The 21278-nt window shown below is 55.3% G+C and overlaps 1 protein-coding gene across 1 annotated transcript; it reads left to right on the top strand.

The window, feature by feature from the left end:
• Window positions 1–725: 725 nt before the first annotated feature.
• Window positions 726–20715, top strand: UCK2 (uridine-cytidine kinase 2). Its single transcript, XM_069789786.1, has 7 exons — window positions 726–1015; window positions 11447–11606; window positions 12556–12652; window positions 13513–13655; window positions 17498–17595; window positions 19652–19700; window positions 20267–20715. The coding sequence occupies exons 1-7, from the start codon at window positions 755–757 to the stop codon at window positions 20404–20406; spliced, it is 948 nt and encodes a 315-aa protein (XP_069645887.1). The 5' UTR covers window positions 726–754; the 3' UTR covers window positions 20407–20715.
• Window positions 20716–21278: the final 563 nt, after the last annotated feature.

Genomic DNA, 21278 nt, shown 5'->3' with positions numbered 1-21278 from the left:
ATCAGGTCTTACCTTTCTTGAAACACGGTACCCAGTGGCATTGGTACCTGGCAGAGGCTTAGCTACCACATCCTACCTACGTCTGTAAGTCCCGGTGGGACGTTTGCCTTTTTCACAGCAGCAGGGCATTGGCATTGACTCTTTGATCCTCTCTACTCCTGGATCTTTATCTGTAAAAGGGCTGGCTAGCCAGCAGGTTCCCATCTTGCATTTTCACGGATAATTACCCCAACCTAAGTACAGTACTTGGCACTTGCCTGCGTGGACTTGCACCCTACATTTTGCTGAGCCTTTTTCCATTTTGTCAAGAGCATTTTGACTTTGAATCCTGGCCTCCAGAGCGCTCGCGGCTCCTCCCGGACGGGTCCCATTAGCCAAAGCCATAAGCGTAGTTTTTTACTCCTGGTTTGGGGTCGTTAATAAGCGTTCCTAAGTTCTCACAAGACCAGGGCCCGGGTGGGGGGACATACAACGGGGGTCCTGCTGGGGACCACCTTGCTGGGGACCACCTTGGTGTGGTCCCAGCGCTCGCCGGAGGCTGATGGCGAGTGGGTGGCGGGGCTCATGGGGCAGAGGGGCAAACCAAGCCGGCGAGGAGAGGGAGCGAGGGCCGGTGCACCGGACAGTCGCATCGCCTTTGTCCCCGGGCGGGGGAAGGCGGCGGCGAGGCGCTGGCCCATGTGGCCGCCGTGCCGTGCCGTGCCGTGCCGTGCCGTTCTGCGCCGCGCAGCCCGCCGGCAGGCTGGGCCGGAGCATGTGCAGCTGCAGCAGGCACCTGGCAGGGAGCCGCAGCGCCGGGGATGTGAACCAGGCGGGGAGGAAGGCCCTTGACTCATCAGATAAATCCAGCCCCGCACGGAGAGCGAAGGCGGAGGAGGCGAGGCGGCGGCGCTGCTGCTGTTGCGAGCAGGGGAGGATGGCGGGGGACAGCGAGCAGCGGCTGGAGGAGCACGGGCAGCCCAGCGGCGGCGAGCCCTTCCTCATCGGGGTCAGCGGCGGCACGGCCAGCGGCAAGGTGCGGGGGGGCAGCCCCGGTGGGGTGGGATGGCGCGATAGGGGAGCTCCGCGCCGCAGCCTTCCCCCTCCCTCCCTTCCCCGCGCCTCCCGCCGGGCGCGGCGGCCACATGGCAGCACGGCGGCTCCGAGCGGCCGCCCCGCCACGTGCGCTGCCCCGGGGCCCCGCCGGGCCGGGGGAGGCAGCGGCGACGGTGGTGGTGGGGTCGGGGGCGGGCGGGCTCGCTCGCCGCCCCGGCGGTGCACGCTACGGCCCGGGGGGTGGACGAGCCGGCGGCGAGAGCGGGGCCGCCGAGGCCTCCGCCCGGGCGGCGGCTGCGGGAGCTCGGCGGCCGGTAGCCCCGGGGACACGTGGAGGGAGGGGGGGGGGGTGTGAGGTGGGTGCAGGCTTTACCCCGCTCCGGCTGGGACCCTGCTCCCCTCCGCCTACGCCGAGGGGTGGGCTGCCGGAGGGCAGCGGGCAGGGCTGGGGGCTGCGCGGGGCTTGGGCGGCCCCGGCCCGGCCGGGATGCAGGCGGCATTCCCCCCCCCGGAAAATCCTCGCTCCCGTGGCTTTAATGAGCGCTTCCCCGCCGTCACCCTTTCACTTGCGGTGTCCGTAAGGGCTGCTCACCCCGCAGCAGACCCGTAGGGCGCGCTGGGTGCGATGCGATTATTTAATTTTTTTTAATTTTTTTTTTTTTTTTAAATGGTGTCGGTCGTGCATGGGGGTGCCCTTTTCTGGCCAACTTTGGGGTAGCAGGAGTGGAAATTCTGCAGTAAATGCTGACTCACAGCGGCAGAACGACCTCCTTGCTGCGCCCGGGAGGGGATGGTCCTTGGCAGCGGCAGGTAGGAGCGGGGCGGGGGGCTGCGGGGCCCGCCGCGCTGGGGAGAGCCGCTCCGGCCGGGGTTAATGCGGGTTTTCTCTGGAAGGCTGCTACACCCAAACTGCAGCGCAGGGCAACTCCGGCAACGCTACGCCCCCCCCCCGCAGTTATTTCATACAGTGGGTTTTTCTTTATTTGTTTAACCTGAGGTAGGTTGCTTTCTATCTTAACAGGAAAAGAAAAATTACTTGGTTTTCTTGTTTAAGAGCAGTAAAACCAGATCCGCAGCTAATCAGCCCTCCTATGCAGGGCAGCACAAGACATTCTACCTGCATTTTTAAGAGGCGTTTCAGAGAGCATGCATAGATTTGGAAGTAGCAATACCTTTGAAATATTTCGTGTTAAGGAAGCTGAATGTGGGCCGCTACAGGAGGAGGGTAGACCCTTGTATCTCTGGGTTGATTTGCGTTTGGAGGGGGGCCCTTTTTTCTCTTGAAAGGATGGCATTAACCAACTGCTGTACCTCAGCCCATAATAACAGTGTTTTAAGAATGTGTCTCTGGGTACCCTATTGATTCTTGGACTGCTGTTGCTACTGCAAGGGGGAAAAATCCAGATACAACAGGGGAGGGATGGTGAGAGAGGATGCAATCTCCTCCACTGGGAACCAAAGCTGGATTGTTCCTGCAGTACAGCTCCTGGTGACTCAAACGCACTGGGTTTGTCTGCTCTCTGATGCGTGGGTCTGCCTCTCTGTAGCTGTCCCAACAACATCGTGTCTGGCACTGCTGAACTGTTATGTCTCTGAACACTGTGTCTCTGGCCCACAAGGTAAAAGCAGTGATTACAGTACAATACGCCACAGTTGTTCTCAACTTCAAAGTGAAAATGCTTAGGCAGGCTGCCTTAGAAAAAAATAGGGAAATGGTTCTTTCTAGCAAGGGAGATGTACTGACTGGCTTTTCCTGTCTCTCAGCTTTGATTTCCCCCCCTCCAGTGACTGCTGGCTGCTAAAAACCTCTGTGCAGTGCTGCCCGTTGAAGGGAATCCAGCAGATCAGTACAAAGTTTGTGGGAAAAGACTGCAAGAAATATGCTGGCAAAAAAAAGCTTGCTTGAGGAGAAGTAGTAGGAAAAAAGGACCTGGGGCTTGTGCACACAGACCCTCAAATTCACATTTGTTGCAGCTGCGAGGCGGGGGTGCAGCGGGGTTGTCCCCCGTCCCGCTAGTGACAGTGCCCTGTGCCAGGTGATGCTGAGTGCCTCAGCATGTGCCAGGAAAGTAGTGGTGGGGCTGGTGTGGTTTGCTCAACTAAGGGCTTGCCTGCAGCTAAAATCCAGCCCAGGGTCTGCTGTGCCGGTGTGCTGGCGCTGGGTGAAAACAAAATGCTCCTAGAGAGAAAGCAAAGCAGGCACCTTTCCCACTGGGAAAGCGACAAAGCTATCCAACCCGCCTTCACACCAATTGAGGGTTGTTGTCATAACACACCCCTTTGGCAGCACACCAGTCTGAAGATAACAGAGGGCATTTGCCTTCCAAGGGCCCCCCCCAGCTCCTCCCACTGCTGATGGCAGGGGAAAAAGGCTCCACAGGCCCCCCCATCCCTCTTGGTGTACCAGCACAGTCAGGCTGTGGAAGGAAGGGATCCTGTTTGTAGCTTGCCACGACTTGTTGTGTCGTGTGGTGCCCTGGGGAAGCTGGCATCTGAAGTGGCCAGCCTTCCCCAAAGAGCTGGGGGGAGTGTTTGGCTGGTATTTCTTAAAGGCAGACTGGTGAGAACTCAAATTCAAAGGCTGACTGCTGTTCCCTACTGAGCGAAAGAGGCTTGAGTAACTTTTTGTACTCAAATAGGAGGTAGAAACCTGAGCACTCTCCTGGTTTTCGATCTTAAAAGAAATCTGGACTGTGTTGGGAGCGAAAGTGAGGAGCCGCAGAGGTCCTGGGCAGGCTGTGACGCTGCAGCCTGTATGAGGGCAGTGCCAGCTGCATGGTAGCTGTTTTGTGTCGGCTCAGCTGGGACAGGCTCTTCACAAAAGCTTGCTGGGAGGCAGCATTTCTCTCACTGTCCCCCAAAATCCAAGCACTGTGCAGCCTGGGCAAAGTTTGCTGCAGTCTCCTGATGTGGAGGAGATGACATGGCATTAAGACCCGCTCCTGTGCCAAAGCTGGAGAGGACTGCAACTGCCTTATTTCCTCAGAGGGATTCCCAAGGCTGGTTGTAGCATTTTCTTTCATCCTATATGCTTTCAAGCGCCTTGCTCAAGTTCTTGTTACCTTCTTATACCCATGGTCTTTGGGCTAACAGCTTTTTCCCTCCCTCCCACAAGAGATTCCTGACTACCAAGGACTGCAGCATGCAAGGCAGGCAGCCAGGCTGCGGGCTGGAGGAAAGTTCAGCAAACTGACTACTGAGATGAGCTGGAAAGTGTTGGGATACCTCCTTAAGCTCTTCACGTGTCCTCACTTCAGCTTAGCTCCTGGGACCTTGCAGCTCTGCTGGCTGGAGTGGCTCACTCCATCTGGTGCTGGGGTGGTTGCAGGGGTGGGGAGAGCTCTTCGAACTCAGGCTGAAGCATTAATTGCTTGTCCCCACATGCTGCAAAGTGAGATGCTGATAGCTACCTTCCAACAGGAGGTTGTAAGAAAAGATGGATTTACAAAGGGCTGAAAGCTTTTGTTGGCTGCCCAGCCCTCAAACTAGTGAGGGCTGAATATGGGTACCACTGTGGCCCAGTGGCTGCATCATTTGGATCTTGAATTAGCACATAACGTTGGAAGTGTCTGTTTGAACATGCAGACTGAGAGTTTCCAGGCTGCAGAACACCAAAATTGCAGTGTGTTTTCAGCCGGGTGTATTCTTCACTGTTAATCCATTAGGCACTTCTGCTTTAAACACCAAAAATGCTGTCTGAGGCTGAGCTGGCTGCCTAGAGGAGTCAGCTAGCCAGGAGGCTGAAGAAGGCTGGTATTGCCCAGCCAGGGTGGGACAGCCAGTGTGTTGGTCCTCAGGGAAGCAGTGGCCCCAGCTGCAGCGCATCTCCGCATGAGGCAGTTCCCTCTCCCCATGGGGCTTCTTGCATGACAGAGCTCAGTCCCCTACACTGGCAAGGCCTGAGGTCCCCCACAGCAGCCCGTGGGTCACTGCCACCATGTCACCACCTGGATGCCAGGCAGAGAAGCCCACGGGAGAGCCGTGGGAGGGGGACTAGCAGGAATTGCAGCAGTCCTGTGTTGGTTCAGCACCATTTCCTGGTGACGCTTGTTCTGTGGCTGGCAGGAACCCTGAATCACAAGGTCTGACTTGTTAAACACTGGTGTCAATGTGTGCTAGAGACTCGTCAAACTTTCTACTAGAACGTTATTCTGTGCCAGCCCCTGATCAGACTGATACACAGGACGTTTTGATGGGTCAGCCCTTTCCTGTTACTGATTGAATATGTGTGAGTTCGTTATGGAGCCTGCTTACCATAGTCCTGTGGGCTCAGCCAGCTCCAGGCTGTGGAGTTTGCAGCAGAGGCTTGAGAAAAATATCCTGCGTCCAAAACTGGTGCATTGGGAGGGTTTGTGTTAGGGGGTTTGTTTCCCTCTCTGCATGTAATCTGTGTTCGGATCCTCTATGTTCATCTGTGCCTGTTTATACTCCAGTCCAGGACTGCTGACTACGTGTGTAGCATCCCAGGGTGAGTGAACAGAAACCTGGCTATCCCAGTCCCGGACTGGTTGGCTTGTGGCTCACAAAGGGAAAGGCAGGAATGGTGAACCTGCCTGGGAAAGCTCTGGGTGGAGGCCCAGACTTTTGGTACGAGAATAGCAAGTTTCCAGTCCCAGTGCTGCCATACGGATGTGCTCCATTAGGACTGGAAAGGATTGCGTGGGTCATGAACTAGCTCTCTGCAGTCACAGGCAGACATTTAATAGATGTTCTGGGACCCTTCCCAATTTGGTATCTGTTCTGTGTGCCACCCCAGTCCACCAAGCACTTCCTAATACTCTATAATTAACATAACCTTACAAAAAGAGACCAAAATCGTAACTAGTGTGCTTCAGGAGATAAGCTGGACGGAAGGGCAGCATTACCATGGCTCCTGACTTCAGGGACCCAATTGAGTAAAAGTCCCTTGTGATGCCTGGAAAGGGAACCATGCTACAGGGGACATCAGAGAAATGCAACAGGGACCCAGTGGTCCCTGATGTGATCTCGGGGAAAATCCTGCCAGATCCCAAACTGGAGACTGTTTTATCCACAGGCCTATGATGAGGATACCCCAACCAGGCTCCTGCCAATGCAAAGCCATTGACAGCCTCTGCCAAGCCTGCTCGCATCCAGGTCCTACAGGAGGGGGATTATGGCAGTGGTGTCCCTAGCTAAACCTCTGGGCTTCTCTCCCTGGTAGGAAGTGGGATGTGACTGCTGCAGTCTGTCCTTGCTCCTGGCTGTACCATTTGTTGTGGGCCAAGGGCATTGCTCTCTTGGGGAGGACTGTCCTCGTGGTGAGCAGCGTCTTGGCTCAGGGCGAGCAGCTTGCAGTGGTGGCGGGAGTCTGCGCCTCTCTTCCTTCCACACTGGAGCCCAGCACGTGCCTCTCCTGGTAGGTCTTGCTTCTGGCACAGCCCTTGCCCCTTTAGCTGCTCCTGAGGGGACTGGCAGCTTCAGTATTTATTTAGTGCCGGAATCACTTTATCTGGCATAAGTCCCTTTCGCTAGGTGTCTTGTCTAGAGTCCCTGGGAAGATGGGAGGTCCTCCATGCTGCTGTATTGGGAGCCTAGCGAGCAGATCCGTGTAGATGTCCTTCTGCAGTGCCAGGCTCCCTGGGGAGGGATGGACTGCTCTCAGCAAGCGGGTTTTAGCATATCAATGTGCACAAGGTTTACGGATTCCTCCTAGCGGAAATCCTAGCCCAGGATGGGCCTTACCAGCCAGGGGCAGAAGTACCCATACTGCACTGTCTGCCACAGCAAAGGTGGGGCTGAAAGCATCAGCTGTGTCCTGCCTGGTACCTTCACATAATGGTTAACTGTAGCACTGTCCATCAGCTTTCTCTCTAATACCCTCCTGAAGCTGGAATTCACTGGCTGATCAGAGCTACCCAAGAGGGATTGTGGGATAATCTGCATAATAATATTGGGGAATTAGTTAACTCCTGAAGAATATCTGAGCAGCTGGCTATAGGCCATCAGTGAATATGAATTAAATATGTAATGTAATTAATATCTTTCAAATAAATGTCAGGGGTAGGGCTCCGAACACCCATCCATTGAGTTTCTTCCCTTGTGCACCACCTCTCTCCTTTTGGGAAAATATGCTGGAGTTCTTCCCCAGGTGCCCTCTGCATCTTCCCCTCCCAGCAGAATAAAGCTGTACTTCTTCCTTAAACACTGGTTATTTGTGTGCTTGGTTCAGAGGAGGAATCCTGCAAGGGGAGCTGCAGCTGCTTCTGTTCAAGAATAACATCTCTGAGTTTGCTTCTTGTGCTGTGATGTGCAGATACCTCCCTGTCAACCGTCTGTGTGTGGTGTGGGTTGGTTTCCACAGCTTTCCCAGGGAGCAGCTCAAGCACAAAATCTGGGGGAGTGTAGCTCAGTGGGTCGCAGCCAGTTTGCTCAAACCTGGAGCTGAATTCCCCTTGCAGCTTGTGGAAGGTCATGAACAATAGCAGAGAGCCTGGAGCTCCCTGCCTGCATGCTTGGAAAGTCCTGCATGGGTTTCATGTGGCTAACATGGGAAAGGTCTGCTTGGCAACCATGGAGGCTCAGAGGCTGCTGTGTCCTGTCTATATTTAGTTTTAAACAAGTTCTGGAGGAGGGGAAGGCTTTTGCTTGAGAAAGCCTCCTATTGCCAGGAGTGCGCTGCAGCTGAATCACCATCAGTGTTTGCTTTGGGTCATGGTGAGGTGTGTGGACAGTGTAGGTCTGGGGAAGGGGCTGAGCGGAGGCAAGGAGCCCTGTCATGCCTCTCATCTTCCTGTAGATGAGATGTGTCACACAGGGCAGAGCTAGGGATGAGGCTCAAATCCCAGGGTTTCTGTATTGGGATTCAACTATAGCATCATGTCATCTTCCTCAAGTCATCCTCCTCAAGTCATCCTCTGTTTGCCTCTGCAGTCCTGGGCTTCTCAGAGAAGAAACAATTGTCATCTTCTCCGCTGGGAGAAGCAGTTAGGAATTGGCAAAGGAAGGAATTTGAGCCCAGGTTGTCCCTTGAAGTGGGTGCCAAGTGCATGTGTCAGCACCATGCGTCCCCTGGGTTACCATGCATCCAGGCTGGTTGCACCCCGGCACAGTACTTCACAGTCATGCTTTGGTCTTGGTCTTTCTGGGCACCTGCAGGCCTCCCCAGAGCTTAACTACTATCATTTCCAGTTATTAGTGGATTTTTCACACTTCTGATTAATATCAGTCAACGTGCATGTATGCAGTGCTGGTTTGGGAAAGGGGGTTTAAGCAGGGGACATGCGTCATTCATTTGGAGGGACGCTTCCTGGGGCTGGGAGTTTCTGTTCCCACTGCGTAGGGGAATTTGTAACCTCTGTGTTTCTGGTTTTTCTTCCTCCTTAACAGAGGGTGTTTATCGACCAAGGGGAAAAACTGCCTGTCCAGCTGTAGGAGGTATTCAGACTGGCATCAGGGAATGCCCCTTGTGAACCGTTCTTGTTTCCATCACAAAGGATCTTGAGGAAAAACCTTCTTCACTTAGACCTTGCCAAGGTTTGCTGCCCCAGTAAAGCAAGCTGAATGCAACCCTTGGGTTGGAGGAACGTGCCATGTTCTCCACTGTCCCTATGTCCCACTGCACTTATGCAGGTATAATGTGTGAGCAGTGCCATGGCCCACACCTTCTGCGGGACCGAGGTGACAGGTGTGCCTTTTCCTAGAACCCAGAGGTGACATTCCTGCCCACCTGGGCAACATGGTATGCTGAACCTGAGTTCAGTCCTGAGAGCAGGATGTCCTTGTGATCATCCTTCTCCACCACTTCTGATAGCTCTCCAAAACCCACCAGAGAAAAGGGAAGGGTCCGTAGCATTTGCCTGGATGCTTTTGCAAGAGGCACTTGCCACCCCAGAGCATTGGATGGTAAATGCAGCCAGGATATGCTCCAATCCTCATCCTGAGCCCAGGTGGAAGAATGTGTTCTGGTCTCCAGCTGCTGAAGGCTACTTTCTCCTTGGGTTTTTCTCACCATCAGGTGTCTCAAGTTGCGGGGTATGGAACAGGAGGGTGATTTTCAGAGCTGATGGGGACTCTTTTCTCAGCTTTCCAGGATCAGTAGACCAGAGATTAGTGTGTGTAAGGCAGAAGAAAGACTGGCAGGAATTGTTTGATGCCCTCAAATTATTTTATTGTCTATCTACATGCTGAGATCCAAGGGGAGAGTGTGAGTGCAACTGTTGTGTTCCTTTCACTGATCCAAAGTAAAGCAGCCCTGCTCCCTCTCCTGGGCTGGGGAAAGCTGTTTCTGGTGCAGATCCAGGTGGACCCTGCTGATGTACAGGCTGGAGGTCTCTCTGGGTGGCTGTGCTGGGAGGTGGTTTACTCCTAATTGCAAAGAGCCTGGGAAGTTTGGTGTCCTTGGCAGCTGTGGCCAAGGCTGAACCCTGCTGCGCTGCATCTCCTCACTGCACGGGCAGCACGGGAAGGCAGCAGCGTCTGGGGGAGAGAGGAGGGAGGAAAACTGGAGGAGAGGCACTGTGTGCGCCCTGTTTTTGTGAAAGCTATGGGATACAGCTGGATAAGCAATAGGGCTGAATCGTGCTGAAGAAGTATGTGGGGAGCGGGAAAACAGAGGAAACACAGAATGGGCTCTGGCTTTGTGTCTGCGCCTGCTGAAGGGTGAGTGACTGGCACAGATTTGCAGTGCTTTGTTCTGGGTGGTAGCAGCTTGCTGCAGGGCAGGACTGCCGACGTGGCTTGGGAAGCACAACTTGCCAGCCATGAGAGGCAGGAGAAGAAGGTGGGATGCTCAGGGAGACCCCATCCCTGACCTGAAACCCAAACTTGTGCCCAGGGCCACAAGGACTGCTGTCAGGCAGCCCAAGCCAGTTTGCTCTGCAGCAGTGCTGTGTGCGGAGGCTCTCCAGCTGGGCTGGGGCTGACTCACAGCGCAGCCAAGTCAGGTCAGCCTGGCCTGGAGGGGAAGAGACAGTCTCTGGGGATGGGAATGCCGTCAAATCTTCCAGCTTCTCCGGCAAACAGCCTTGCCCTCTGCCTGCTGGGGTGACCAGCTCTGCCAGGCATGTGTTCCCCTCCCTGTTCCCTCTCACCACTGTTTTCAGCTCTGCATCTGGAGGTTGCCAGCCAGGTACAGAGCAGGTGGTTGAGCCAGTGGGGAGGTGGGAGCATGGAAAGAGCCACGGGCAGGCTGCGGGAGGCAGGCTGGAGCAAGCAAACCTCTCTTTGCAAAGCAGAGCGCTCAGTGAGGAGTATCTGTGGTAACCGAGGCCAGGATCGGCTCAGCTGGGCATCTGCAGCAAGCATGATTCGCAGGAGATAAAGCAGCTTAGTTTGGCACCAGGAGCACCCGCTTCTCCCCCAACAGTGGATGCAGCGGGGCAGGAGCGGGGCTGATGGATATGGCTCCTGCAGGCAGCAGAGCACTCCCCCGCCGGCCTGACCTTGGCTTTCGCTGGCTGGGGCAGGCGTGCCGGCTGCCAGTTAGTGATGCAGTTAACGCCGCTGTGTTGTGCAGCAGCCAAGGACTTGTATGACTAAGGTGAAGGGACTGAAGCAGGCTTTGGGATTTGTCCCCCAAGCCGTACTCTGATTCAAGTCATGATGGTGGGGTCTGGCGTGACCCTCGGCCATGCAGCTGGTGCCTGCTGCAGTGCCAGCAGAGAGTCGATGCTGGCCACCGGCACCCAGCCCGCTCCATGCGGTGCGTGAGGTGCCGATCCCTGTGCCAGCAGTGCTCGTGGGGATCTTGTACCAGCAGCCAGAGCCACGTGGCTCTTCAGCCGCTGGCTCTGCAGTGCCCTTAGCCTCTCTGTGCCAAGAAGCACCAGGATATGGTTGTGGCTGCTCCTCCCAGCCCTGGCAGCTGTGGCAGGCATGATAAAGTCCCAGGGCTCTCTTCCCGGTGTCTTTTCATCCTGGGCTTTGTTTAGGGTATGAAAACAACCTGGCTCTCCCTCTCTGAGGGCTCTCTCCCTCCCTGCCCATGATGTGGTGGGGTTTCTGGGCTGGACCGGGGCTGGGGGAACCAAGGCACTGAGGCTGCCTCCCAGGGAGGAGGCTCAGCCCTGGTACCACACACAGCTCTGCTCCCTGCGGAGCTGCTGGGCAGGCTGGAGCTGGCCGCGGGGGCCCTGGGGATGCAGCTGAACCCAGGCAGCAGCCAGCTGGTTTCTTGCTGCCATTTGTGCCCAGAATAGGAGCTGTGGGCAGGCCATAGGGATGGAGAAGAGAGAGGCAGGGAGCAAGCTTGGTGCTGCTTTCATACTGAAGGGCCCCACGGTGATGCCTCTGGAGCGCTTTTCCCTCAGTGGCTGTGCCACTGTTAGCATCTCTTAGATCCAGTAAGCAGTTCCCCATGCACCCAGGAATGGCTGTTACCTGGGGACATCCTCCCTGCGTGGCTCAGACACCACTTGCTGCTGACTTGCCTCCTTTGCTGTTCCTTTCCCAGTCCTCAGTATGCTCCAAGATCGTCCAGCTGCTGGGCCAGAACGAGGTGGACTACCGCCAGAAGCAGGTGGTGATCGTGAGTCAAGACAGCTTCTACAGGGTCCTCACCTCAGAGCAGAAATCCAAAGCACTCAAAGGCCAGTTCAATTTTGACCACCCAGGTGAATGGAGAACAGCACCAGGGCTCTGCCACGCAGTGGGGGGTGAGGGTTGGAGTGGGACCCCCTGTTCCACCAGTGGAGAGCCTTGCATGGACACTGGGACTCTGTCTCCTCACGGGGCAGGAGCGGGTGGCTTAGTTAAGCTCTTGTGGAGCAGGGTGCATTCCTGGCAGGGTGGCTGGGGGCCACCTGTGTCCCCTGCAGTACAGCCTCTGTCTCTCTTGGGAAAGAAACTGCCTCAGGTGGAGTGTTTGGGATGAGAAGGGGCAGGTTGTAAACCCTCAAACTCCTTAAGACGCTCCTCTTCTCCCTGCAAAAGCATCCCCCAGTTTGAAAACCTTTCTGGTGCAGCTGGGTCGGGACCAGGGAGATCTGGCCTGGCACAGCCCCCTGGAGCCAGCAGCTCTGTGTCCCTCATTCAAGGAGGGAACCATCTTGTGCAGCTGCTCTGCAAACCCCTCCACCGAGGGGGCTGTGCCCTGTTGCTACAACAGGGGCTCTTTGGACTATCTCCGGGCTTGGTGGGGAAATTCCAGAGCTGCTGTCCTTTCATCCCCACGAGGACAATGACTGGAGGCAGCGAGCACCGATCAAACAGAGCCCTGTCTGTCCAGTGACTCGGGACTGAAACACTGCTGCAGTCTCTCCAAGGGCTGGAGCCCTGGAGGAAGATGCCTTCCCGAGCCTGGGCTGTCAGCGTCACTATACAAGGGCAGTATTGATCTCTGCAGGCCAGATCCCAGGCTGGTGCAAAGCAGTGAAACCCCGGGGGCTCCAGGAGAGCTGGGCCTTGCTATACCTATGGGGACGTGCAGGGCTTTCCTCCCAAGTCTGTGTGTCTGTCTGTCCCCAGTGCAGGGTGCCAGTGGCTCTGGCTAGGCTAAGCTCAGCGTCTGGTGAGTGGAAAAGGTTGCAAAGCTGCCTCGGGTAACGTTTCCTCTCTCCTCAGATGCCTTTGACAACGAGCTGATCGTGAAAACGCTCAAAGAGATCACGGAAGGGAAGACGGTCCAGATTCCTGTCTATGACTTTGTCTCCCACTCCAGGTCTAACAGCCGCTCCTGCCTTGCTGTGCCTCTGCTAACGCCCTGCGGTGCAGTACCTGCCAGCCCAAACCGCCTGTCCCTCCGCTTGCGCCACTCTTGGGCGCCTAACGCGCCAACTGAAAGTTTCAATCCTAACTACTCCAGACCCCTTGGTTAGAGGATCCAGTGCAGATACAGGCACAGTCTGAGGGTCTGGAAAGCTGTGCAGCCATGCAGTGGCATCCAGCAACATAGAGGCATCAGTGGAGGGGGGGTTATGGCCCCCCTTTTCTTCCCCCATCCACACTTCCTCCCCCCATAAACTCTGTGTTTGCAGCTTTAACAAGTATTCCAGGCTCAAATGGCCTGGCACTGCCAGGAAAGGAGGAGGATGACAGTTCTTGCCTCCTGTAACTCTTCCCTTGCACGTGTTTGGCTTGGTTTTGCATGCTTGTGTTGGTCATAGATGGTGTGACCCTGCTCCATTTCCCACAGAAGTGCTGCAGCGTCAGGGGAGTAGTGCTGCCTGGTTCCCAGGGGAGCAGAGGTGGCCCTTGCAGGTTCCTATGGGTCAAGCCCCGTACATAGGCTTTCTGGGCTTTACAGCTTGGCACATAACACTTGCAAGCAGCAGCTGGCCAAGGTGGGGGGACAGGGGCTAGTCTGCTTCCTGCTCTGCTGTTTGTCCTTCTAGGAAGCGTACGTATGCCTTGGATTCCCTTCACCGCGGTGGGGTAGGTCTGCTCTCTCCTTGGTTGCCCCCCTGGTGCAGCAGTGATGTCCCAGGGTTGGAGCAGTGCCTAGGAGCACCGCTGTTTCCCCCACCTCTCTTGGCTTGTTTCCCACCACCAGCATATTCTGACTCTCCTTCCCTCTGCTAGGAAAGAGGAGACGGTGACTGTCTACCCTGCCGACGTGGTGCTCTTTGAAGGCATCCTGGCCTTCTACAGCCAGGAGGTGCGGGATCTCTTCCGCATGAAGCTGTTTGTGGACACGGATGCAGACACTCGGCTGTCCCGCAGAGGTGAGGCCTGAACATGCCTTGTGCAGCAGGGACAGAAATGTTACTTAACTGATCTGGGAAGCTGGTTGCAGAGGCAGGAGACAGTGACCAGAGCAGAACTGGGATTGGTGCAAAGTTGTGCTGCTGCTGCTAGCAAAGAGCTGGGGAGCTTTTCCTCCCCAGTGCAGAATGTCACATATGGCAGTTTATGGCAGTGGAGAGCACCTTGCTCCATGTCTCTTAGGATTCAGTGGAGTTTTTGCTACCTTGTCTGGGATTCCTCCTTTGATGCATGCAGCAGTTTGACTACTGAGCATGCTGTGTTCTCACATGGCCCTGTGGCACCAGCCCTGTGCCATCAGCTGAATGGCAGCTACTGACAGTCAGCAGGTACCAGCAGGAGAAGGGTGCAATGGGTAAGGCAAAGCATCTCGACAGTTCAATCAGAAGGCAGTGCCTGATGGATCTGCTCAGGACTTGGAGTATAGGTGTGCTCTGAGGATGGCGTTTGGGTGTGAGGGTGTCCATTGTGGATGGTGCAGATAAGGAGTCTGGTTGTACATCTTGGTCTGTGCAAGCACAGCCAGCACAGCGTGGAGCCTCTTTGTGGTACTTGGCACTGGAGTGATGGCTTTGGGGACAAAGAGCCCTAGAAACCAGAATATCCCTCTCTAGGACTCCCCACATCCAGCTGTCTTGGCTGTGGGTTGCCAGCTGACATAGGAGGGACTCCAGCTCTGCGGGGTCTGCATGGCTTGAGATGCCATTCATTTCAAAGCAGCCTTTAGGATTGGGGTCACTGATGTAGCACCTGAGCCTCCTGGATGATTAAGAAAGCCTTTGGGGACTCTTGGGGCAGAATTCAGTTCTACCCCTACTGTTCTACTGTCCCTACCCCTGCCTGGCTCTGACAGCCTTCATAGGGTGTCTGGGGATGCAGAAGATGACTTAGAGGAGAGGTCCTGTCCAGACCTCTGTGTCTTCAGTGCATCAGCCTGGGACTGCTCGTGTGCATGGGACTGTTCCCATGCGACAGAACTGGTCTTGCCTGCCCTCCTGCTGTCAGACGGATACACAGCCTCCTCCACTGTTGGAATGTCATCAGTGCTGATTAAAAGCTCCTTTTTACGCATCCTTCTTGACCCTGCCCACTGTTCTTGCATGACTCATCCAGGGAGGTGACAGCACAGTCATTGCAGGGAGACGTATTAGCAGGTCACAGATTCACATCTGCAAGATCCTGCAATGTGAGCCTTATCTCTTAAGCAGACTGTTCTGTGCAAGAACTTGGGTTCACACCTAGCCACAGGGTAGAATACATTTTTGGCAGTGCCTTATATCAGCTGTCTAAAGACAAGGAGTTGCCTTGTGCATTTGCAGTGCCACATGACTGTGTGTGTGCATCCCTATCATACTCTGGAGTGTGTGGTTCAGTCACTTCAGATTTAGTACAGAACTGTGAGCTCAGAGCTTGAGAACTGCTTGAGATCCCATTGACTAAGAACCAAGACCATCCAGCTGCCAACCACAATACACAGCTAAACCCTGTTGTGCTGCAGCTGTTGAACGGAGTCCTGAGCTACATGGGCCCAGGCCATTCTTGGGGTATTTCTCCCACCCACCATCAATCGCTAAAGCCTTGCAAAGGGGTAGCTAGGCTGGTTGAGGTGCTGGTGTCCCCTACTTAGGGCAACTCATCAGCCTCCTGATAGGGAACTGACCATTTGGCAGTCTCCTAGCCTGCGGTCAGGAGTTGGTAGGACCACTGCAGCAGTAAATCTGTTTACTGTATGTCTCCCTGGCATTTCTGGGAAAGGAGAGCCTGTGTGTGAGGTGCTGAAGGTACAATCATGTCCCTGGAATGTAGCTGGAGGCAGCTTGTAGCAAAAGTCAGGATCTTGCATTGTGACATGGCCCTGAGTCATCTTGCTCTCCCAAAAGTCCTGAAGAGTTGCAGCAATGGGCTTCCCAGCTGAGCAGCAGTGGGAGATGAGGTTCCTGGAAATGTAGCTGACAGCTCAGTTAATCAATAGTGCGGCGGTTCAGTACATGCAGCTCACGCTGTCCCCATCTCAGCACCTCTCCCAAGAAAAATGCTGCTACCAGAGTGCAAGGGGCAAGGTCTGTCAGGTGCCTCAAACAGCCTGATCCATGCAAAGCTTATTCTGGCTGAGGTCCCTCGCTGCCCTGTCCTCAGCCAGCTTCTGTAAAACAAAGACCAAGTCAGGTGTCACGTGCGTGTTTCGGGACTGATTTGAGTGATGTCTGCCTGCTGGCTCTGGACGGGTGCCGATCTGTCCTTGGGACATTTTCCTGCCCTGCAAGTAGAGGGAGATACCTCCAGATAGGGTGTGTGGTCTTAGTCTGGGTTGCTGGGACTCGTTGCTTTGGGGCCAGGTACAAGACAGTGGGTGCTTGACTCGTGTTTGTGTGTGGGGTGTTTGCCCTGGGAGCAGGCAGGAGAGTTTTGCCCTGTCAGGACCAGCCCCTGCAGCCTGGGCACTCACCCCGTGCAGCTCGCACGCCTCCTGCACGCCATCCCAGGCCGGGTGTGCTGTAAATACACCCTCGCTGTGCTCTGTCCCCACCCCAGAGCAGCCAACAAACAGGGTGTGGGACCTGGGAAAGAAAAGTCTCTCTGTTTTATTTTCCTTGCCTGTTTTTCTGTATTGTTTGAGCTGGGGCTTGCTCCCGCTCTCTGAAGAAGGCATGGAGCTGGCTAGAGCAGCCTGGGCTGGACTGAGCCATTCCTGGAAGAGGCAGGGAGCTGGCACAAATCCTGCTGCCTGCCCCTTCTTCCCCCCCCCATCGCCTCCCCTGCACGGGGCTGCGAAAGGGTACGCTGCGAAGTTGCTGGCTGAGGGCAAACAGAGCTGCGGGGATGGTGCCAAGCCAGCCCTGGGAGAACGGCACTGTCCTGGCCCTGCAAGCACACGGGCAGCGGCTGCCGAGCAGGTCACGCAGGCTGGCAGTGCTGTGGCTTGGCTCTGCTTGGCATGTGGAGAAAGCTCGCTCTGAATGCAGTGCCAGGCGCTAGCATGCTGGGGAGAAGCCAGCCAGCCCCTTGGGGAGAGCCAAGAGCTGTCTGCTCAGCCACAGGGCTGTTTTGGCTCTTACCCGTAGATTGAATTCCTGCTGAACTGGGGCACTTGTCCACGCTGAAGTGGCTTTGGACTGGAGATGGCAATGGCCCAAATACCTCATGCAAACCAGGTGCAAGGCCTGAACAGCAGAACAAGCAGGAGGCGGGCTTGCTCTCCTGCCTTCTGGCTTCCTCCTGAGCTGATCTCCTCCAAGCATCTCCTCAGCCTCTGGTTGTGGGAGCCTGCTTTGCCTTTCCATCCCACTCAGCTGGGGACAGCACAAGGAGCCTGGCAGAGCTGGGTAGGTGGGTGAGTTTTACTCTCATCACCGCTGCAGACCTGAGTTAAACTGCGCCTTAATGTGTGTATGGGTGAACTGCATTGCTTTTCTATTCTTGGGCACCTCTGCGCTGGGACAACTGAGAGAAAACCCCGTCCTTAGGCCAAGGGCTGGGCAGAGTGACAGGAGGGATGCAAGGGTTGAGGCTGGGAACAGTCGGGACTGGGGACAGCTGGAATGTGCTTGCAGAGCTGAGAAGGGAGGGAGGCCAAGAAAAGCCCTTGGTCAGGTCAGCCAGCCCCTGGTTCCTGGGAAAGCTTGGAAGTGGGTTAAAAGCATGTAGCTGGGCTGGGGTGTGCTGGGACATGTGGGCAACAGCTTCCAGGAACAGAGACCTCGGGCAAAATACCCAGGTGGCTGGCCAAAGGCTGTACTGAAGGGATGGGGGAGGGAGTGATTCATGTCTCAGCTCCTGACTGTGCCTTACATCTTCCCCATAGTGCTACGAGACATCAGTGAGCGAGGCAGGGACCTCGAGCAGATCTTATCTCAGTACATCACCTTCGTCAAGCCTGCCTTCGAGGAGTTCTGTTTGCCAGTAAGTAAGGGGAGTGACACCCACGGGGTCTGCCAAAAATGCCTCGTACCCTGCCCAGCTCCTCAGAAAGGAGCATTTAGTGCCCCAGAACTCAGGTCAGCCTGCCTTGCCTTGCTCCCTCCCTGCAGGCACTGGTGAAAATGGGGGTGCCAGTGCTGGCCGGGCAGAGTGAGATGGGGACTATTTATACAGCCACTGCCTTCCTGGTGAGATCACCTTCCCCTATGGGAAGGCCGACATGGCAAGAGAAACTCTTCCCTGCACAGAGTCTGACAAACCAACACCAGGCAGCTCAGCAGATGCCAGCCCGGGAGGGAAGATCCTTGGCTGCATGTAGCCGGAGAAGGGGAGATCCCTGCCCCCAGGCAGTGTCTGCTGTGTCTGCCTCCTGTTTTGGGCTGTCTTGCCTGCCCTTTTCACCCTGCAGTGCTGCTGGCTTCTTGCTGGCTGGATGCTTGGGAGAGCAGGGGAGCTTCTTCCTTCACTCTGTGGTGTGGGATGTGGCCTTGCAGATTGCGTTTCCTGGCTGGTGAGAGGCCAAGGTGTAGAGTAGACAGACCTTGCTCGGGGCCAGGGTTGCAAGGTCTTCCTGGAGAAAGGAAGCTACTTTGGGAGCTGATAACAGAGGCAAGGCTCCCTAGCAGACAGGGACTTTGCATGTGGGAGACCACTGCAGTCCTGCAGAACTTGCAGGCGAAATAGCACGTTTGCAGGACTAGCCATTGCACACCTCTCCTGGCTGTCGTGGAGAGGAGGCCATGCCTTGGTTCTCAAGGCTTTTCAAGCAGATGTAGTTATATGAGGAATTTCTTCTAATTCTGGAAGAACTGAGCCAGCAGAGTCCTGCAACCTGGGAACTGCTGGCCAGCACCACAGGCAGGAACTGAACCGGTGCCTCCAGCCTCAGGAACATCTCTGTGCCTGTCTGTGTGGCCAGCTCTGCCCTTTCCCATAAGAGGGCCTGATTCTTTCTGTGGTACAAGATGTTTTCCTGGTTCCTGGGCAGCACCCTTTTCTCTGTCTCGGTTGTGGCTCTGAGGACCAAGGTCCAATTCCAGTGTTATCCCAGAAAGTCTTTTCCTGATAGGCAGGTCCAGCTTGGTGGCTCCCTTCCTTGCAAGTCCCCAGCAAGGTAAATCCGCAGCTTTGCAAAGCAGCAGATGCTGCATCAGTCTCTTCTGTTGAAGAGTCTGTAGGAGGATGAAATGTGAAACAAGGAGGGTAGAAAACAACTGCTTTGTCCCTACCCACCAGCTTTGCAGTGGTCTGCTCCCACTTCCAATGTGCTGGTGCACTCAGCTGCAGAGCAATTGCATGTGGGTATTGGGCAGGCTCAGCACCCACTATTGACTCCTAAATCAGCTCTGGGTCAGCTGGTCCAGCACTGAAATGGTCCAGCATGTCCTGGTGATTTTTGATATGCCTGGAAGCACCTGGAGGTGTCAGATGACACCTTTTGCCCAGCAGGCTGGCTTGTGTACTGCTGGTAGAGCTTGGCTGTCAGGAAGCTGATCAGCTGTAAAAGCTGACACAAAAAGGGGAGGAAACTAAGACTGGCACCTGCAGGTGAAAATGGGTCAGGACTGGTGTCCCGAATCAGACCTTTTTTGCAAGCAATGCTCACAGAAAATTCTCCCTGCAGCCCAAGCAGATCATATGGCTGTACCCTGCATGTCTACATAGCCCAGGCATGCCAACTCTTGCTCTTGTACCAAGTCTGGCTGGATTCAGGGAGGAGGTTGTTCCCAAAAGCGTCAGCTGCTGGAGTCTTGCAATCATGAGGCTTTTTAATTTCAGGTTTTGTTAGGATATCTCTTACTGCCTCTTAGTGGAATCTGTATGAGCTCCTGAAAATGGAGTCAAGATGCAAAGCGTGGCCCTCAAAACACAGAGCAGAAGACAAATAAGAGCATCCAAAATGTATTATCAACAATGACGTACCTCCTATGGGGTTTGGGTTTGGTGAGGGGAAGGACCTGCCCCAGGAGACAGGAACGGTACCCCAGCCTGGTGGCTTTCTACTTTCCCCATAACGCAGTGCTTTCTCTCCTCCCAGACCAAGAAGTATGCTGACGTGATCATTCCCAGAGGAGCAGATAATGAAGGTGAGTGGACCCATACCCTGCCATTACATCCCGGAGCCAAGTTTGGGCTGTTGCGGTTGCGGCAGAGTTACATAGGAGGTAGCAGGACCTGCCACGGAGGTGACTCAGGCCACTGCCACCCGAGAGAGTACTGTTACTACACACATGCTGAGATGAGCCTCTCCCCTTTGCTGCTGCCTGGAGCATTAGTGACTGGGAGTTTGTGCTCCTCTGATAAAGCCTGGGAGCCCATCTATGTGCAGTGCCTCCAGGCAAACTCCTGGTTCATCCGACACAAAGGGAAATGTGCTTCTCCAAGGCCAGATGTGCAACTGGGACAGCCAGGTCTCCACCTGACTGGAATCAGCCTGACCATACTGGCTTGAGGGCCGTGCTCAGCTGGGGCAGAGGGATGAAGTCCCAGCAGGGCAGCTTCTCCCCGCAGGGCTGCAGCTCCCCACCACATGATAGGAGAGGATAGGAGCAGGGGAGACAGCAGGGTCATCGTCTCTGGCTTGGCTCTAGTTTATTTGCAGTGATCCTAATGCAATCTCTCCCCCATGTCTTTCCCTCCCTTTTGCTCACAGTGGCCATAAATCTGATAGTGCAGCACATCCAGGACATTCTTAACGGAGGACTCAGCAAACGCCAGAGCAACGGCTACCTGAATGGCTACACTCCTCCTCGGCAGCGGCAGCCCTCAGAGTCCAGCAGCCGGCCTCACTGACCCCAGGCGGCAGGCGTGAGGCTGGGGGTGGAGGGCGCTCAGGCCCTGCCACTGCCCTTCTGTACATACTGTCCGTTCATTCCCCCCTTATCTATTTAAGAAACCAGACGGAGACGAATGCCTTTAATTTTGTATGTTGGAAATGCTGAATGAGAAGCAGCCGGCTGCTCGGGAGCCTGGACCGCCCACAGCTCCTGGCCTTGCTCAATAACTCCTCCAGCACGGAACCGGCTATAAATCTCTATAAATATAGAATTGCTCTATTTTTGTGTAAATGCAGAATAACGTAAATTTACTTGCCATAAGGTATTTGCCAGGCTCAGTGTTGCTGGGAGGGGGCTGGGAAGAGGGTCCTGAGAGATGTTGGTGTCAGGATCTTCACCTCAAAGGTGGTAAGGAAGGAAGAGCATTCAACAGCTGATTTAGTATCACAGTGGTCTCCATCCCAGGGAGGAGCTGGGCTGTGGTGGAGGTGGCAGCTTGAGTGTGGCATGGATTTTGTGACTGGGCTGGGGTTGCCTCCTCCTGCCATTGCTGTTCAGGTCTGAGCAGCCTGGTTTTCTGGCAGGCACTGCACGATGCCGCTGGGAGTTGGGAGAATGGTGTGTAATACCTCCCCTGATCGTCTCTGCACCTCCAGGTCTCAGTCCCTCAACAGCATCCCTTTCTGTGTCTCGCACCCCTTCCCACCACAGGTGGGGGTCTGCTGTCACACCCTCCAGCAAGAACCTGGTAGGTGATACTGGGTATGTGAGAATATAAACATAGCAGCTGGCGTCTATTGGCAGTCTCACTGCCTGGCTTGGGTGGGGAGCCGCTCTGGTGCTCAGTGGCCCTGTGTATGGTGGGACTCCTAGCTGAGCCCTTGGCTC

Source organism: Haliaeetus albicilla, chromosome 8 (assembly GCF_947461875.1).
Source record: "Haliaeetus albicilla chromosome 8, bHalAlb1.1, whole genome shotgun sequence".
Lineage (NCBI taxonomy): Eukaryota > Metazoa > Chordata > Aves > Accipitriformes > Accipitridae > Haliaeetus > Haliaeetus albicilla.
Note: the sequence above shows the minus strand (reverse complement) of the source record. Positions and strands in the feature narration are given on the sequence as shown.